Raw genomic sequence first — 17,435 nt, 5'->3', positions numbered from 1 at the left:
TGCATGCAATCGATTTTCCCACGACCCGATCCAAACGGTTGAGGCCAGTTGGTTGGTACGTTACCGCAATGGGAGGTAGATTCGGAAAGGATTCGACAGGGAAAAACGGAGGATTCACATTCGTTCGCGTTTAGGTGTTTACGAGAAATTTATATGCAAGTTTCTTCAACGTGATCCAACGGAGGAAAATTGCTTAGGAGGTAGATAATATATCGGCCCAAGTCGTTTTAAATAAAAACGTTGTGTCAATAAAAATAAAATATAAATAAAATACCACGAAATAACTAACACATAAGAGGTGAGATCATCTTGACATTATCCCTGGGCTTTTACGGGACTGCTGATGGAATCTGGCTTACATCAACTACAATTTGAGGCACATCCTTCAAGTTGATGGGGGTCACGATAACGTTAATATAATTAGCATTATAGGAAATTTTGGAGATGCTAAATGCACGATTATTCAATTTAATTATCCAGCTATCGTACGCCTACATACGGGGTTTTCCGAAGATAATATATCAAATGTTTGTTAGCAATTTTACAAGCAAAATTTTTGGAAAACTGTAAAAAAAACTGTAGGACGCTTACAAAACCAAAAAAGGACGGACAATCCGACGAAAAAACTCGGACCGAAACAAAAAATATCGGCCGGGAAAGTGTAAAAAAAAAGTTTAGGCTACGTCGGCAGTACATCGCCAACGTCGGCACGGGTCGTAAGGAAATAAATAAATAGTTAGCACGCAATAAGCAATAAGCAATAAACAATAGTTAGTTCAATTTGATGGATCCATGGATCCTCTCATGGGCCCGAGACAAGTCGGTCTGCGGTTTACGGAGGCTCGTCGAGTCGGTAGCGAAAACGGTCTTCAAAAGGCAGGAACGGATATCGAATCCCCTAAGAACCGACTCCTCATACCTTCAAATCAAGGAAGCCAGTAAAGAGAGGCTAAATACCTATTACCTATGGAGGCTGTATAGCCTGAAAAAAGGTCCAAGTCTTAAGGTGCTATAAGGTGTCTAGAAGGATTATCTTTTCCTAGAAGAGACATCAATGAAACCTCAGATAAGCTTGAATTTATTCGACCTCCCAAAAATCCTTAACAAAAAAAGTACAATTCATATTGATTTATGCAGTTGAATTTAACAAAAAAAGGAATTCTATTTTTAAATTCATTTAAACTTATTTAAATTTGACTAAACAATTAATACAAAAAAATACTAACCAATCAACAGTTGTTAATAAAAATTGCATTAAATCAACATTTACAAGGCTTTTAATGATTATTAAGCTGCTTGTATTTTATTCTGAAAGAATTTTCCGAATGAAAAACTAAATTCACGCAACATTCACGCATCCACCAGAGCAGACACGCACGTGCGCCCTTCCTGCTATCAGGTGTGTCCGAACGGTGGTAACTGTTTCCAGTCGTAAAACGCTTCATTATCGGACCGAACTTTGACATCGATTATCGATATACGTTGCCACTTAACCTCACCGTACACTCACATCCGTCCACCCAGGGACCCAGGGTGGGAGAGAAAATTAACACAATACGGTACGGAAACAATAGCCGGACAAACATGTTCACGCACCCGACACAACCAACTGAAAGGGGTGAAAAAACTGGCGGAATCTTACAAACAGAGGGAGTACCATTTGAATGTTTAATAACGGCCCAAGGTCTTCCGGTGTGGTGTCCTATCCTGCCCTGAAAACATAGGCCACAGGCCAATGCGATTGGCCCCCGCGAATGCTTCATTACTATCATTACGCCGAAAAGGACCAGGATTCAGGTGAAACAATGGGTGCATTATACTTATGCCGATGTGCTTATTTTGTGGCAAGTAATAGACGCCAGCTGTTGTTTATGAGTTTTAGATGGAAAAAGAGTGTGTCAAAAACGAGAAAAGGAACATTTAAATAACTTTCATGTGTGACGATATAAGGAGAAAAAAAAGTAACACCCCTTGGGGGATGACAAATGCATCATGGTCATGTTTATCTTCCAGGCAGGTGGTTCGGTTGGCAATGGCTCAATTTTACTGCCGAGGGTCGTGCCTTATAAAGCGCGTGTGTAGAGCACCTTGCAAACGGTAACGACCGGAAATGCAGGAACGAATCCCAACTTCCTGTTATGGTGTCATCCTTGTCGTGCCGTTTTTTTGTCCTCTGCTTCTGCTGAAACCATCTCAAAAGTAGTTACCATGAAAAGTTGTACATATTTCCCGGGAAATTCCAAGCATTGCTTGTGACTGCGCGAGGAGAAAATTCCTTCGTAGTCGCTCCGCCCAGTACACCGGGTCGAAAAGGGAAAACCGAAACAATTTTCACCCGCAAGCGCACTAAATTAGGACATTTAGGAGATCGTCTCGTTTTTCCCCCTCCTAGGTCTACAGAAGAGGAACCACCACGGGGGTTACCACGCTGCTGCGGCCAGCTGTGTTTGTCCTCTGCGTGATTTGTTAGGGGCATCACACCCTACAAATTTGCTGGCGGGCCAGAAAGGAAGAGCAACCGCTTCAGACGATTCCCATTATTCGGGGGCGGTCTGGAGTGTGAAATTAATGTAGCCCACAAAAATGTGCACCCGCGAAAATGCTTGTTCATTCCCCGTGCCACATTACCTCCCGAGGGTCGTGACCGGTGCAAAAAACCGCAAATATTTACTTCGGAGCGTAGCAGGATCCGACGGGCAAGGAATTTGGTAGCTGTGAAGTGCTTTTAAATAGTGCTTAGAGGTGGGTTCTTGAGGTTGTTAAATACTTGCTTAACAAATGGGATAGTAAATATTGAAGAAAAGGATCACAGTTAGAAAGTATCTAACAATGGCTCAAGAAGGAAATATAATTAATAAAAAAGGTAATAAAAATAAAACAAACACTCTATTATACTAGAATTTAAGAAAAAAAAATACCAGAAGCAATAAAATAAAAATAAAATAAAATTAAAATATAAGAAGCTTTAATAGAAAATATTAATTGGACAGAACAACCACATCAGAAAATCACTTAGAGCGATATTTTCAAATAGGTCCGGTTACCATGGTGATAACGGCGCCGGTCTTCACACACGGGACCTGGGTTCAAATCCCTTCCAGACCGCCTTCCCGAACGCCGGGACTGATTTACTTGTTACGGGTCAAAATCAAGTCACAGAAAACTAGAAATAGCAGGCCGTGACTTTTGAAGGTTGTTGTGCCAAGGAAGAAGAAGAAGGGGTGGAATATTGCAAATCTATTTTACTTTCTATCAACCATATAATGGAATCTTGCCGTCAGTGAGAGGAGATCTGCAACGTGGCTTTGAAACTTTGCAACCTTTTACGACCTTTTTCTGCCGAGTGTTTGGTAAGATGCTTCCTTTTTTTACCCCGTACCATTCTACCATTCAAACTGGTTAATAAAATTAATTTGAATTAATTTTTACTACTTTGAACTACTAGTTGATCACATTGCAAATTTCTCCTTAAGAGTTTAAAACTCCATCATATGAATCAAATAGGCGAATGTCCGCCACAAGGCCAACCACTATAAAATGAATGAAAAAATATGAGTTGTAAGCCTGCATGTTAAAAATAAATAATTAAATGCATGAAGAAACTGAAAAAATATTAATAAAAAAATCTACTTAAAAAGAACTATTCAAAAAAGCTATATAAACATAGAAATATAACATAAGATAGAAGTAGTTAAGGAGCACTCGCAGTGTGAGTATATGAAATAGAGATTAGAGAAGAGAAAGCTAGAATATAAGAATAATAACTATCAGTAGAAGAAAGAGGTAAGATAAATAGATAAATAAATGAAACAGCTGAAAATATTAAAATATTTTAGCAAAAATGATCAAAACAGCTAGCTAAAGGTTTATATATCATAAAGTTTTTAACACAAAATTATAGAAAACAGAAACTTTAAATTTGTTTGATTTTTTCCGTTTTATAAAATGTAAGAAAACATGAAGTTTGAAAACCAAAATTAAAATTATGATTAAGTTTTCAAAAAAGAAAAGAAAAATGCTAAAGAAAAACTAAAACCTAAACCAAAACTTGGAAAATAAATATATAAAAGAGGAAGACTAGAGAAAACCAAAACACAGCATGAGAAGCAAAAAAAACCCCGTTTAACTGCAATGCAATTTCGACACTCGCTTGCCAGGACCTTCAGTGCGCATGAGAAGCGCTGCAATCAACCAATCGGATGCTAACGGGCGTGGTTTATCGAAACATCCCCCCCCCCCCCTTAGATTTTCACTCTAGATTGCGGTTGACGAGATAGGGGGAAAAGCGGACATCGATGCAAATACCCCTATTTGTTTCCGCTTCCATCTTCCCCTCATCACCCTCTTTCGGGCCCACGATTCACCCAGCAGTCAGGATAGGTGAAACCTAGTGTCGCGCTAGCTGCGTTAGTCCTTTGCCGACTCTCCTGGGGTTATCATCGGAACAAAGGCTGCAAGGGAACTTTTTAAGGACTCTGGCATCCGGTACCGTGTGTGCGTGTGTTTATACTCGGTGTAGGTGAGGTTCTTATCATCAACACCCACCCCCTCTGCTCCTCATCCAGCCGAGGGGCCGACACGTGATCGGCCGTGTGCAGCGTGTTTGTGCGAGTTAAGTGAAAGTTAGAACGATCGGAAGTGATTTGTATGCAAACAGGCGTTCCGCAAACACCCATTGTTGCACCAATTAGGCTGACTATTAGCAACAGGGCCGCGTCGCCATGTATTTACCAACGGCCACGTGGCCACGGTGGGAACTGTGGTTGTTCGGTGTGTGACGGGCTGTGTTGTGACGACTGTTTGATCGGATAATCTTAAAAGGCGTGTAAATGGCGTGCAGCAAGTGTCCCGCTTTGGGGAGAAAGGTTTAAAATGAGTATTTAAAAGAGTGTGTGAAGAGCACATCGAAACAGGATGTAAAGCAATGTGTAGTTTTTAAGCTCGAAAGCATTTCACCAAAGAAAAAAAAAAACGGCTCTAGTCAAGTCAATCTAGTCACGGTTAAGTAGTCCACCCTGCCGGCCAACATGTTTTCGATGGATTCGTTCGACTTTGAGGCGGTTATGAGCCGCCATTTGTTCGAAGGGCCGACGGTGCATCAAAGTCAGCAACCGTTGCACCATCTGCAGCATCACTCCTGCCAGCAGCAGCATCAACAGCAGCACCAGCACCAGCAACATCATCAGCATCTGGACGATGAGCATCATCTGACGCATCATCGGCATCAGCATGATTTTCATCCGGACGCACACTCGCTCGATCATCAGCAGCAGCATCAGCTGCATCAGGCGAACAATGTCGATTCGACCACGTCGAACAGTTCGGACTTTTTCCTTGCCGACGATGAAAACACCACCGACAGTGATTCGTACTGCGGGTTTAACAGCGATCAGGAGAACAATGATTCCATGAAAGAGTAAGATCCTAGAAATGGTTGATTGGGTGGTTAGATGTAGTTAATGTAGCCTTAATTTTTTAAGGGAAGTTAAAGCAGGTTTTAGTCAACTAAAATAGAGTTTTTTTAATTTAATTTACGTTTAAAGTTAGTGTTCATTTCTAGTAACCTTCCTCAAGCTTCTTACTCTGAATTTAAATGTCTAAAAGGGTTTTCGGTGTTCTCAATTGCCTTTTAAACTTATTCAAGCTTCATTTTGAGTTGAAAAGAGGCAAGCTTGTTAAATAAAAATTGAACTTAAAAGCATGGTAAAGCTATGTATTCTTAGTAGTTTGCTATATTTTTGATGATAAAATTAGATTATAAATTAGATGATGAATTAGATGATAAATAGAAACGAAAAAAGAAGCTGCCTAACTTCCTTAATTATAGAACCTTTGAATTCCCAAAAGAACGGCCTTTCCCTACAATTAACATTTCTTGAGGGTATTTTCATACTGAAAAGAAATAAGGTAAAGTTTGTTAATATTTCGCGATAATTTTGAAGTATGAATTCCATTAATTCATAATGAGTGCTCACAGCAAAAGCTTCTATCAAGAGTGATTTAAATAATTTTTTAAATATACCTTTTTTTACAGGGTTTTTCAGTTGATAAGGCAATAGCATTCATTTTAATACACGCTGCTTAGATGAAATGGAAAACAAAGCTAGTTGATATGGAAACGGCTTCGTATGACAGACCTGCCAAATCAAAGACCTTTTATTGTAATGCCCTCAGATGATATTCTCATAGTAGCCGTTGATATTGTACACGTCCTTTCAGCGCTCGGATAGGTGCGTGCAATATCAACGGCTACTATGACAATATCATCTGAGGACATCACAATAAAAGGTCTTTGATTTCCCTATCACCTGAAGTCGTTTCCATATCAACTAGCCATTTGTTTGTCATTTCATCTAAGGAGCCTGTCATAAAAATGGATGCTATTGCCTTATAAACTCGAAAACCCCTATATTTTAAAATTTTTATGTAAAAAACCTCTGTTGTTAGCATTTGTAAGCCTCTACTATCACTCTCTCTAAAACTATCACTTTCAAACACTTTTGGAAACTTTTAAAGACTTTTGGGGACTTTCTTTTGATGAAAACAAAATATCTCTGGCCCTGGGAGTTTCAAGTTTTCTATTTAAATATAATCCACGCATCGCTAAAGCTGGATAGTCTAGTGCTTTTAAACAGGGACCTCACGGACCAGATTTAGACAGAGGGACAAAGTAACAGATCGTCCAGTCTTAGAAATTGATTCTCATGATAGGTGTACGGAAATATTATAATTACTTTCTACGAATCAAGCAATACAATCACTTCAATATAATTCCCACTTACTCATCCCTTTCGCAGGATCTACAGCAACGGTACGTCCAAGTACCGACGGCCCAAGTGCGCCTCCCAGCAAGCTCAACAGCGGCAGGCCGCAAATCTGCGCGAACGGCGCCGCATGCAAAGCATCAACGAAGCCTTCGAAGGGCTGCGGACACACATTCCCACCCTGCCGTACGAGAAGCGCCTCAGCAAGGTGGACACACTGAGGCTGGCCATCAGCTACATCTCGTTCCTGGGCGAAATGTTGCGAAAGGACAAAAATGGCAACGAAACCGGCACGAACGGTATCAAGCGGGCGCCGGTGAAGGAACCACCGAAGAAGTTCATCGTGCGTGGTAAGTTACCAACGGAAGCGGTTTGGTCTACATTTGATCGCAGGCAGGCAGCAGGTCCTGCAGGCTCGCTCGCCAACTGTGGCTTTCCTGTGGGCAGAGGGCACGGCAAAACGGCTGTGTTTTGGTAGAACTCAAATGTTCCGTGACGAATTGACTTCTCTTGCCATCGATCGAGATCCGTGCATCCGACGCGAGACAAAGCATGATTCGATTGCGTTCGTATTCGCTCTCGGCTGGCTGAGGGACATTTCGGATAGGTCGGAGGGATCCTCGCTAATGTACCGGAAACCGTGACTGATGTAGTTATTGTGTCACGGTGTTTCTTTGCTGGGTGCCTTGTGCATGGGCTGCCATATAGCATATGCCCAGCCCGGGCGCATTGTGCCAGAGAGCATGAATAAATGGATGCACTTTTTCGGCCCGTTTTTCGGTTGCCGGTTGAAAATTGAATTCGTTCGCTGGGCGAACATGGTGCGAATGTTTGGTTTGGTAGGGTATTTTGGGACCGTTGTGGAGGTTGGCAGCTGTGATGAAGATGGAAAGCACTGTCACTGGCTCGATCAAAGGGTTTTAAGGGCGAAAGAAGCGCCAGTGATCTGCATGCATGAAGTTGGAGGGAAAGAGTTGAAAAGATGAACAATTCCTCAACAATCAATGGTTGGCAGGGGTTTTGTTTAGCAAAAGAGAGTGTTAGAGTTAATGAAGGGCCATGATCACGGTTTAGTGAAAAGTTGAGTTACCAGATAATGTTCCTAGATTTACGAGAGAAGACTTCTTACATTTTTCCTAGCAGTAAAGAAAATGTAAAATATGTTGAAACAATTTGTATTGGAGATTTCCTGCTCACGATTCGAACAATCAATTATCGTTGGACTGCAAACAGATAACTCAATCCTTCGTTCTACAAAAATATTGCCAGCCTGTCCCGAGCAGTCTTTCGACATTTAAGTTCAATTTGCACATGGCTATCTTGAATAGAAATGTATAAATTATTTAGTGTTTTCTGAGAACTAATGGTCAATTCCGACTCCGTTTCGGCTACAGAATGATTCGATAAGGTCCTTCAATAGAGGTTTGCTTAAAATAATCGTTTCTTGCTGACGACAATTAGAATGCCGAGTGATGTCATCGCAGACTCGGGAGAATTTGGATGAAGCCTCTAGCACATCAAATCTGCTGCCAAAGTCAAAAGCCAAGCATAGACAACTTATGGATTTCGGCGCTCTACAAATAATTGATCCTCCGCAAGGACCGTGCAGACTGGAAGATGTGACTATGTCGAAATGAAAAGGTCCCTTAAAGCCTCTAGTTCCCAAGACTCTGCGATAGAGGTTTCCCCAAACAAATCTATGGCTGCTGGGGTTCTTTGGGAATCTTTTCTGAATTTCCATCTTTTCCATGTTATTCTTCATCGGTTAAACGGATGCTGTGATCCCTCAATCCAAGATTCTAAATATTAAAAACGCTAGACAATAATGCTTAGTTGAAAGATTCCTCGATAGCTTGGGCTGCATTAGATGTGTCTTACTACACTATCGGATAGCTGGAATCTGTTTCTTATTAGATATCCTCGACCATTCTCAAGAAGTCTAATGGATATTCATCAGGATCTCTCTCTCTCTCTCTCTCTCTCTCTCTCTCTCTCTTGGCCTTAAGACCTCTTAGATCATACTTGCCATTTCTGGCTCACAAGACTACATGATACCACGTAGTTGGATAGTCAGGCCTCACTACGGGGCCGGATGGGATTTGATCCCCGGTTCTGCCATTTTTCCTTGTTTTGCTCTGGGATTAAACTCAAAGTTCGAACCGATCTTGAATGGTGATTCCTTGACTGTTTTTATATAGAGTGCAAGATACAAAAAACGATGAATTGTTGGCTGGATCTTTAGGACAACGAGCCATCGCCTAAAAAGTCTTTTAAATCCTTAAAAAATAGAAGGCACTAGGGGTTCAATCATCAGTATAAGTACGTTCTGTAGAGAATGATCGCGTAATTTAAAACTGAATTTTGCTCTTATACCCCAAAGCTGTGCGATCAAATGAACCTTCAGTGAGAGATCAGCGATGAGTATTGACATTGAGAAGCCAGAATAAAAAATCCTTTCCATGATGTTCAAAGCTCTGCTCTATAGCCGATGTTATTACATTGTTTACTATTCTATATTTGCTATTCCAATTTAAAATGATAGTCTCTTTACGGCCAGGATACTTACTCAAGTTATCTTGCTCAGTTTATCTTTAATTTGGAATGTAAAAACCATCCCTTAACGTTCGTTGCATCGCATTACTTTTTGCTTCTATTTTGGCTCGAAATAAACATGGCGCCCAAGTAGCAGACTAATACCCGACTAAATCCGCTCCATCACACGGATGGACCACCTGAACGTTAAGCACAAAATTCTCACGCCCACTCGTTCCGTGCTCTACCCATTCGCCCGAGGATATTTGCTTGCCGGGATGCGCTTTTGCGCAAACGCGTAAATATTTCCCGTGTCACGATAACTGTCCCCCATCCCATTCTCTTTGTGGCCTTTTGTTTTTGTTTTGCGTTGTGGTGTCGAACACGCTGCTGAAAATGGAAAAGATTCCTGGGAATTGCGAGCACATGCTTCCGAGGGCAGGGGACCTCCAATTTGTTATCCTCTTCTGCCCGAAGTAAGTTTCCCTGGTAGCATTGCGGGAGCACTTAAGTGCGGTACTCCTTTTTTTGGGGGGGGGGGAGATTTGTAAACAAACTCGCAAATGGTTCTATCAAACAGTGGCAAATCGTCGTCCTTAAATGAGTGTTGTACCGGCATCCACCCTCTCTCTCTCTCTCTCTCTGTCTCATACAGGGAACAGGACGCTTCCGACGGAGGGATACGACCCTCATCGCCGGTTTTTGGGTCGATTCCGCTCGGTTGGTTCCGCAGCATTGATGACTGTCTCATCTCGCTTCTTCTTCTTCCCGCAGGTGGCAGTGGCCAGACACATTCGCTTTCCTGGCACCGGAAGGGCGACCGGAACGCGAACGGGCGCTACTTTGCCCGTATTTGGCGACCGGAGGATCCACGGAGCAATCATCGCAATATCGCTGCCGGCCCCTCAACGTACGCAACGAACGGAATCTGTTAGACCGGAGGAGGCAAGGAGTCCCCCGGTTACCGTGGAGTTACCGATGTGCAACAAAACAATCTAGTCTTTTGCCTCCTACCGGTGTTACGATGTTACCGGAAGGAGGGCGTTGTAAATAAAACTTTTACTCTTATTACTTAATTAACCTTTCGTAGTGTAATGGCAGCATTTTGGGCGTTTCTTTATATTGGTAATATTGAAAGAACTATTCTCTCTTCCAAACGTGGCCAAATTCACACCCTTTTTTTTAGGCCGGTAGGAACAACTTCCCGCTTAAATCCCAACGCCGACCCGCGTCATTTGCACACACTTCAGGACCCGTAATCCTTTCTGACAGCCGGCAAGCAAGCCCGAACCCCGAAAATGCGCTACAGGGAAAAGGAAATCGATTTTAAAACAGTCCAACAATTTTTAGCGCTTCATTAAAACGATGTTCTTTTCAGGCGTTCCGTTACGTTCGATCTCTCTCTCTCTCTCTCTCTCTCCGGGAATCATCAGCATGGGAAAAGGGGTTCGGAAAAGTTTGTTGTTTTAATGCACTACTCTTCCCTGCCAATAACCGGCGGAACTTTGTTTGCTTTTCTACTGCCGTACATACGATCGTCCGCTGGCTGGGATATTCGTTGTTTTTTTCTCTTGCTGTGATAACATGTTTTCTCCCCCTTCGGTCCTTCGAACAAATGCGTTTACACCTGAGTAAACAAAAGCTTCGCTAGTGATATTTTGTTTCGATTAATGGTGGCGGTGATTTGTTAGCGATCTGTTATGCTTTTACTGCCTCGCGGAGAGACTGTTGGCAACGGAAAGGTACTGTGTGTGTGTGATGGATTCAAATTTCACTAGCACAGGGAGAGGCTATAGACAGTTAATTGTCTTTTTATGTAGCTTAAACGATTAAAATCTTTTTAAAATGTATTTAAGAAATGTTCAAATTCCTATTGGTGTATTAGCTAAAAGATCAATCGTCAGAAACCATTTGAGACATGAAAACAACTGTACAGACAACGGCTGTTTTGTCCAGCATAACAATCTCAGAATGTTGCGCAATCTCAGTAGCCATGATTGCGTGTCGGTGTTCTGGTGGAACACCTAAACACTCATGGTCCGATAGAGCTTTGCCAGAATATTACCCTTGAGGATCGTCTACAACATTCAACCTAAAGACATATTTTTGTAGCCAGTGTACTGTACAATCCCAGCAGCGTTTCCTGAGCTGTTTATTCTGGCCGCAAGACCGATATGTTGGACCGAATTGTCAGCACTTCTCACTCAGATACAGAACAGTAAGCACAAGGCATTTCCTCCTTGTTATCGTTTGCCTTATCCCGGGCATACTCGGTTGCCGTCACTGTTGTCGATACTGTGGACATTTAAAAAGCATGCTTCAATAGAAAAAAAAACTTATATAAAACCTCAACCCTCATCGCCAGTGGCGGATCAACCAAGGAGCGGAAGGAGCGGCCGCTCTAACGACAGAATTAGAGGGACCTCATCTGCCATTCCATAGAAGGACCTCATCTGCCATGCCCTCATTGATGATTAAGCAGACAGGCAAGACTATTTCGTGGCACTATGCTTCGTACAGTAATTTTTCATGCCGCTCATGCACTGATATCCTGACGGTGGCCAATTCCGGTGGAAGGATTCGATCGCTGGGACATGTGTAGAGGTTGCTGGACTCATGCCCCTTCAGGAAGGTTCTCGGCAGCGACTCGTTCGGCACGAGAGATCTAGAGGAGCACAACCGAGTTTCCTGGAAACGGATTGCCGACCTGGGCATATCTGATAGACGTGCTCAACTTTAAGCAGGCCAAGAAGTACATGTTTTGTACAGCTTATTATATCTGTATTCCAAGCAAGAATCCTGTTGATCATCTTTTAGATTAGCTAGTTACATCTCAATATGCGTCGCGTGGTAGCAGAGGTGACATCGTCGCCAGTCTTCAAATGGCCTGACCGAGGAGGTTCAAATCCCATCCCATCCCAGCCGTTTCCCCGTAGTAAGAACTTGAACTATACAACTACTGTGTATCAATAAGTCTAGTAAGCCAGCAATGGCAGGTCGAGACTTACGAGGTCATTAAGCCAAGAAGAAGAAGAAGATCAGAATATGTGCCCATGGACATAACAGGAAAATGAAATAGCTTGGAAGCTGTGAAGTCGTTTAAAACTGCCCGGCACAACCTCTGTGTATTATGTCTTCCTCGCACAAACTTGTTCATCTCATTCGACCCAGCATTGAAGCCATCGGGACAACGACTCTCTTCACTTTTGGTTCTACTTAATATTGTATTCAGCTTATTCCACTTCCGTTTCGCCTAACCCTCGACTGCAAATAAAGTGCCCGCGACATTTTACAATTACACCGTACCGAGGGATTAAGGCTTGACACTTGATGAGGTTTAAAAATCAAAGCGCAAAACTATCACCCAGCATTGTAACAAAAAATCGCCATGGTTGGAATGTTGCGAGAAAGAGAGCGAAAAAGAAAAAACAGGATAAGTTTTGCAAAGATAACAAACGAAAGCATAAAAAGGAGCAGGATCAGCATTCTGAATCAGGGCGCTACGCTCGGTTTAAAAAAATAATCACACATCAACCACGAAGGATCTGTGACGGTGCATCGCAACGATCGCTTTACCATCGGACCCACAAGCGGGGCGCAAACCGTGACCGGATTGGGTTTAACTGTACACGCTTTAACCGGTCCGCCGGACTTAATTGCATTTGAATCGAAGGGTGCTAAAATCCTCTCGGGCCAAATTAAAGGTGGCTCTGGCGTATGGAAAAAAGGGGGAAAATCAGGCATTTCAGTTCATTCGGGCCTTACGGTTACGGAGCCCCGGGTGAAGCCGGGGTGAAGCGGCTGAGCGGAAGGTTTTAATAAAACCACCAATTGAGATTAATATCACCACTTCAGTAAAGAAAAAGGATGGAAGGAGTTTTAATCTCGATTTTTTTACTATTTTGCTTTTCAACCTTGTCCCATTCGTGAAATTATAAAGTTTTTGCTCATCGCGATAAATTAAATCCATTTTCCTTTTGTTGTGACAGTTTGATTATGTTTGGAGTTCAGTTTTTGTAAGTTGGATTGTCTATTACTTCAACAGTTTTACTGGGCATACAATATCAGCACATTAGATGCAGCGGTGGCGTGCTTAGTGCGTCCATTAGAGGGTCTGGATGCATGCCAGCTGCAATTAATTTAACAACCGTTGACATCATTAAACTGTTGCGCTAAGTAGCATGAATTGCAATAATTGTTTGTTGATTCAAGATCGTGTACATTAGTACAAAAGCATGATCATGCTGTAACATCAATCGTTGGCACGTGCCTCCATTAGCCTGCCCAACGCACTCACATTACTATACGAGCTGAATCTCGCCTGTGTTTAGGAGAGGGAGAACAGATCCTCCACTCACAATCTAACGTATATGCCTTCAGCTCACTCTCACCTTCTAGGGCCACTGACATCACGGACCAGCTGACCCAGTACGGTTGCATCGGCAGCTTCTCAACGTTCAACGAAGACACCTCAGTTACAATCCGGCCGTTATCTGTACTACACGCACTTGGCCGGCAACAGGGCACGATAATCTCTCGTCGGCTACCTTCACTGTCTGTCATTCATCATCGCCCGTCTTCAAGATATGGGATCGTACAAGCCGACCGCACCAACGGGAGACATCGAAATTCTGCGCTACGATGACCGCTACCGGGAGCAATCGATGGACGTACTGCGGAAGTCATTTTTCCTTAACGAAATGGTTTGTATCGGAGCGGAGGTGAACCTGACGCCCCAGGCTCAGAAGGATCTTGAGCAGCTCTGTCTAGACGTAGCGGACGGTGGTGTGTCGATGATCGCGAAACACACACCAACCGATACGATCGTTGGCGTTTCGTTCAATGTGCTGCAGGTTAGTGTGCTACCGGTCTTATCGCACCCCATCACCCTGTTTAACACAATTTCACGCCTACCACGCAGACCCCCAGTGGACCGGAAGATGCTAACTACTTTGAGCAGTTCCGCGACAACAAATGTACGACGGACAGTTCCCGATCGCTCATGCAGTACATGATCTCGATGGACGCTAAGGTGAACCTGTTCGAGCGGTTCAATGTGGGCTGCTTGCTGGAGATCATGTTTCTGGCCACCTTACCGAACTACGAGGGACACGGTGTCGGTACGCGGCTCGTTAGCGAATCCGTACGGTTGGCGGAGCAACTGAAAAGTGGCAGGGCCGTACCAAGCAATGTTTCGGGTGATTCTACGGGAGCGTTCAAGCGGCCACAGCTTGTTTCGGCCCTGTTTACATCGCGCATTTCACAACGCGTCGGTGAAAAGGTTGGCTTTACGGTTATCAATCAGGTGCCCCATTCGGAGTTTGTGTACAAGGGTAAATCGTACAGCGAACGGATCGGTCCCGAGCATCCATTTTCGACGCTCGTCGTGAAGCACATATGATTGAGTGATCGGGCGGAAAGTGAAATCGCGAAACGGAAATGGTGATAAGTTGCGATCATTTCATTAGCACCAACATTGGTTTGCTTTTGGCAGTGTTGTTGAACCGGTTTTGTGTTTGTGTGAAAGATGCGCAAGCTTATCATGAGCTAATACAGTATTGACGCTATGTTGCAAAGTGGCGGAAGCTGAGATTAGGGTAATGCAATACAAGGAAAGCGGGTGTGTGAGGAAGTAGAGGGAAATGACTGGACCATAAGGAAAGTAATTAGTCCTATTAGTCCTAAAAACCAAAAAAATAAAAAACAAAAAATAAAAGATTTGAATGTTTTCAATGATTAGTGGCGAACGTTCTGAACACGTGATAGTAATACTAATGGCACAGGCTCACCATTCCAGCCTTGTTACGTCGTGCGCGGTCATTAGTTGATTTTTTTTTTTTTGCTGTCAGTACAGTCAGTCGTTCTTCCTACATTAATTGATGTGCATTGGAATGGAAATAAATATTACTGCACCTGGATGGCCGTGAGCTGCCCTGTACGGAAGTTGCAAATCGTCGCGTGCAGATGATCGAAAGACACCCTATACTGGCATGGTTCTAACGTTTCTAAGCTACAAAGCACATGGGATAGATACAAAGTTAATGATACAAACAATTCCATTGGCGGAATATTTGAAAACTTGAAAATCCAAACTTTGCTTACATCAAAGTGTCTCATCTCTATTTTATCTTTAAAGATAAATCATTGGTTGGCATAACACCATGTAGTTGATTATGGCTTTCAACCTTACAAATAATAATCAAATAAATGTTGCTTCTTTAATTAATTTCAATCAATAGAAAGGTTTTAATAAATTGCGCCAAAACCCAAGAAAACATCGACCGAACCGCCATGTTTGAAACGTTGCGTATGAAATATTTCAATCGAAGCGTTGGAAATCTTTCACCCCACTGTCAAGCATGGTTTGACAGTTGGGAAATCTGTCAACAGCTGTGCAATGATTTTTATTTGTTTTCTTCCCATTCCTTTCGGAGAATAAATTCGTAAACATTGCACGGCAGGCAGCAAAAGTCGCACGGGTACGCACGTAATCTCTTTAAAACCTAATCCCGAGGATTAACTGTTTGCGGCAATGTTAATTTCAGCATTTGTTGACGTGTCTCTGGTACGCACCACACTTCCCGAGCATGCGCTGAAGTTGTGTTCCTCGGCAACCTGTTTGGCCTGTGGGCAAAGTTAGAAAACCGATCCCGAATCACCATGGAGCGTATTAGTAGCAGCAGCAGCAACCAACACTAGAGAGTGACGATCACACCCCTTTGGCCAGCTAGTCATAACGAGTCAAACGAGGACTTTCTCTGCCTATTTTGGAACACAACCTACCAATGCTGCAACAATGCTACCTCCGGCCTCCGAACCGAAGATGATATTTCGCGTGTTTAGCTTTTTCTACTTCCTCTCGAGACCGCTGCTCAAGTGGTTCCTGCACCGGTTCACCAACCTTTGCGAGCTGCAGCGCATCTGCTACGGCTGTCCACCGGGTGCAACGCGCACCAAGAAGGTACAAACGTCGCTGGAACTGTCCCGGCGACTGCCCATCAAAAAGTTGCTCCACATCCTGAACGAGCTGGTGAGCAACGATGTGGAGGAAACGTTTCTACGGCGTGAGATACAAACGCGTGCCATCGGTACGGTGCTGCAGGTGAAGAAAATCAACCCGAAGGTGCACATCGATTTCCCACGATCGTTCGGCTCGTGTGCGGAAAAGATATGGGGCTACAAGCGGCTGTACTTTATGGTGGAAAAGTTGCGCGCCACACAGTACGACAGCGAGGAACCGGAGCACGAGGCTAAGCTGTTGCTGCTGTGGAAGCTGCTGGTGGGGGATGAGATGCAGCTGACCGGGCGCATTACCGACCAGTGGCAGCACATCGGATTTCAGGTAGGGTTGAAACAAATTGACATAAATAGATCAACGGTTTAATAAGAAAATCACTTACCCCTTTCACACAGGGTGACGATCCTTCCACGGACTTCCGCGGCATGGGTGTTCTCGGGCTGGACAATCTGCTGTTTCTGGCACAAAACTATAACGGCACCGCGCGGCATCTGCTGTCCCATTCGCACCATCCAAAGCACGGCTACTTTTTCGCGATCGTTGGCATCAACCTAACGTCGATGGCGTACCACCTGCTAAAGTCCGGTTCTGCCCGGACACACTTTTACAACCACCCGCAGCATCATCTGACGGTGGACACGTTCCACCAGTTTTACTGCTATCTGTTCTACGAGTTCGACCGGTACTGGGTCGAGTGTAAGCCAAAGAACATCATGGACTTTAACCACATCCAGCGACGGTTCGAGGAGAACGTGCTGCAGCTGCTCGCCAACGATGCGTGCTGTTTCAAGATGAACCTTTCGGTGGAGGACGTTTAACGGTTGCTCCCCGATTTTTTTCCCGGCCCCACTTTTTTGCTCCCTCTTTCGATATGGCTTTGCCGTGTGTTTTTGCCCGTTTTTGTATCGAATTATTGTTGCCTTCTTCGTCTGTTTGGTTGGATTGTGATACCGAGTGTTTTGCGCACAACACACACACGCGCCAGGGTGGTTTGCCGGATATGTTGATCAGGATATAGGTTGATTGAGGATGAGGCTACTGTAAGTCACACATACATACACCGCAAGTGCAATCTAGTGAGAGAATAAAGTCAAGCTTTTTTAGGAATATCTAATACCAAA

General features: G+C 43.6%; 3 protein-coding genes across 3 annotated transcripts; all 3 read left to right on the top strand.

Annotated features, from left to right (window-relative positions):
• Positions 1 to 4,063: 4,063 nt before the first annotated feature.
• Positions 4,064 to 10,391, top strand: LOC118506420 (pancreas transcription factor 1 subunit alpha). Its single transcript, XM_036043518.1, has 3 exons — positions 4,064 to 5,416; positions 6,798 to 7,114; positions 10,071 to 10,391. The coding sequence occupies exons 1-3, from the start codon at positions 5,028 to 5,030 to the stop codon at positions 10,229 to 10,231; spliced, it is 867 nt and encodes a 288-aa protein (XP_035899411.1). The 5' UTR covers positions 4,064 to 5,027; the 3' UTR covers positions 10,232 to 10,391.
• A 3,067-nt stretch (positions 10,392 to 13,458) lies between these two features.
• Positions 13,459 to 15,239, top strand: LOC118506419. The gene is made up of 2 exons (XM_036043517.1): positions 13,459 to 14,149; positions 14,218 to 15,239. The coding sequence occupies exons 1-2, from the start codon at positions 13,883 to 13,885 to the stop codon at positions 14,695 to 14,697; spliced, it is 747 nt and encodes a 248-aa protein (XP_035899410.1). The 5' UTR covers positions 13,459 to 13,882; the 3' UTR covers positions 14,698 to 15,239.
• A 411-nt stretch (positions 15,240 to 15,650) lies between these two features.
• On the top strand, positions 15,651 to 17,435 carry LOC118506418 (ELMO domain-containing protein 2). The gene is made up of 3 exons (XM_036043516.1): positions 15,651 to 15,775; positions 15,842 to 16,638; positions 16,710 to 17,435. Exons 2-3 carry the CDS (start codon positions 16,093 to 16,095, stop codon positions 17,130 to 17,132), a joined length of 969 nt encoding a protein of 322 aa, XP_035899409.1. The 5' UTR covers positions 15,651 to 15,775; positions 15,842 to 16,092; the 3' UTR covers positions 17,133 to 17,435.

The sequence above is a fragment of the Anopheles stephensi genome, chromosome 2 (assembly GCF_013141755.1).
Source record: "Anopheles stephensi strain Indian chromosome 2, UCI_ANSTEP_V1.0, whole genome shotgun sequence".
Classification (NCBI taxonomy): domain Eukaryota; kingdom Metazoa; phylum Arthropoda; class Insecta; order Diptera; family Culicidae; genus Anopheles; species Anopheles stephensi.
The sequence above is the reverse complement of the archived record's forward strand: the minus strand, read 5'-3'. Positions and strand labels throughout refer to the sequence as shown.

Coding starts and splice junctions, on each gene's coding strand:
- LOC118506420 (XM_036043518.1), top strand. CDS start 5,028: ATGTTTTCGATGGATTCGTTCGACTTTGAGGCGGTTATGAGCCGCCAT. Junction 5,417..6,797: donor AACAATGATTCCATGAAAGA/GTAAGATCCTAG, acceptor TCCCTTTCGCAG/GATCTACAGCAACGGTACGT. Junction 7,115..10,070: donor GAAGAAGTTCATCGTGCGTG/GTAAGTTACCAA, acceptor TTCTTCCCGCAG/GTGGCAGTGGCCAGACACAT.
- LOC118506419 (XM_036043517.1), top strand. CDS start 13,883: ATGGGATCGTACAAGCCGACCGCACCAACGGGAGACATCGAAATTCTG. Junction 14,150..14,217: donor TTTCGTTCAATGTGCTGCAG/GTTAGTGTGCTA, acceptor CCTACCACGCAG/ACCCCCAGTGGACCGGAAGA.
- LOC118506418 (XM_036043516.1), top strand. CDS start 16,093: ATGCTACCTCCGGCCTCCGAACCGAAGATGATATTTCGCGTGTTTAGC. Junction 16,639..16,709: donor GGCAGCACATCGGATTTCAG/GTAGGGTTGAAA, acceptor CCTTTCACACAG/GGTGACGATCCTTCCACGGA.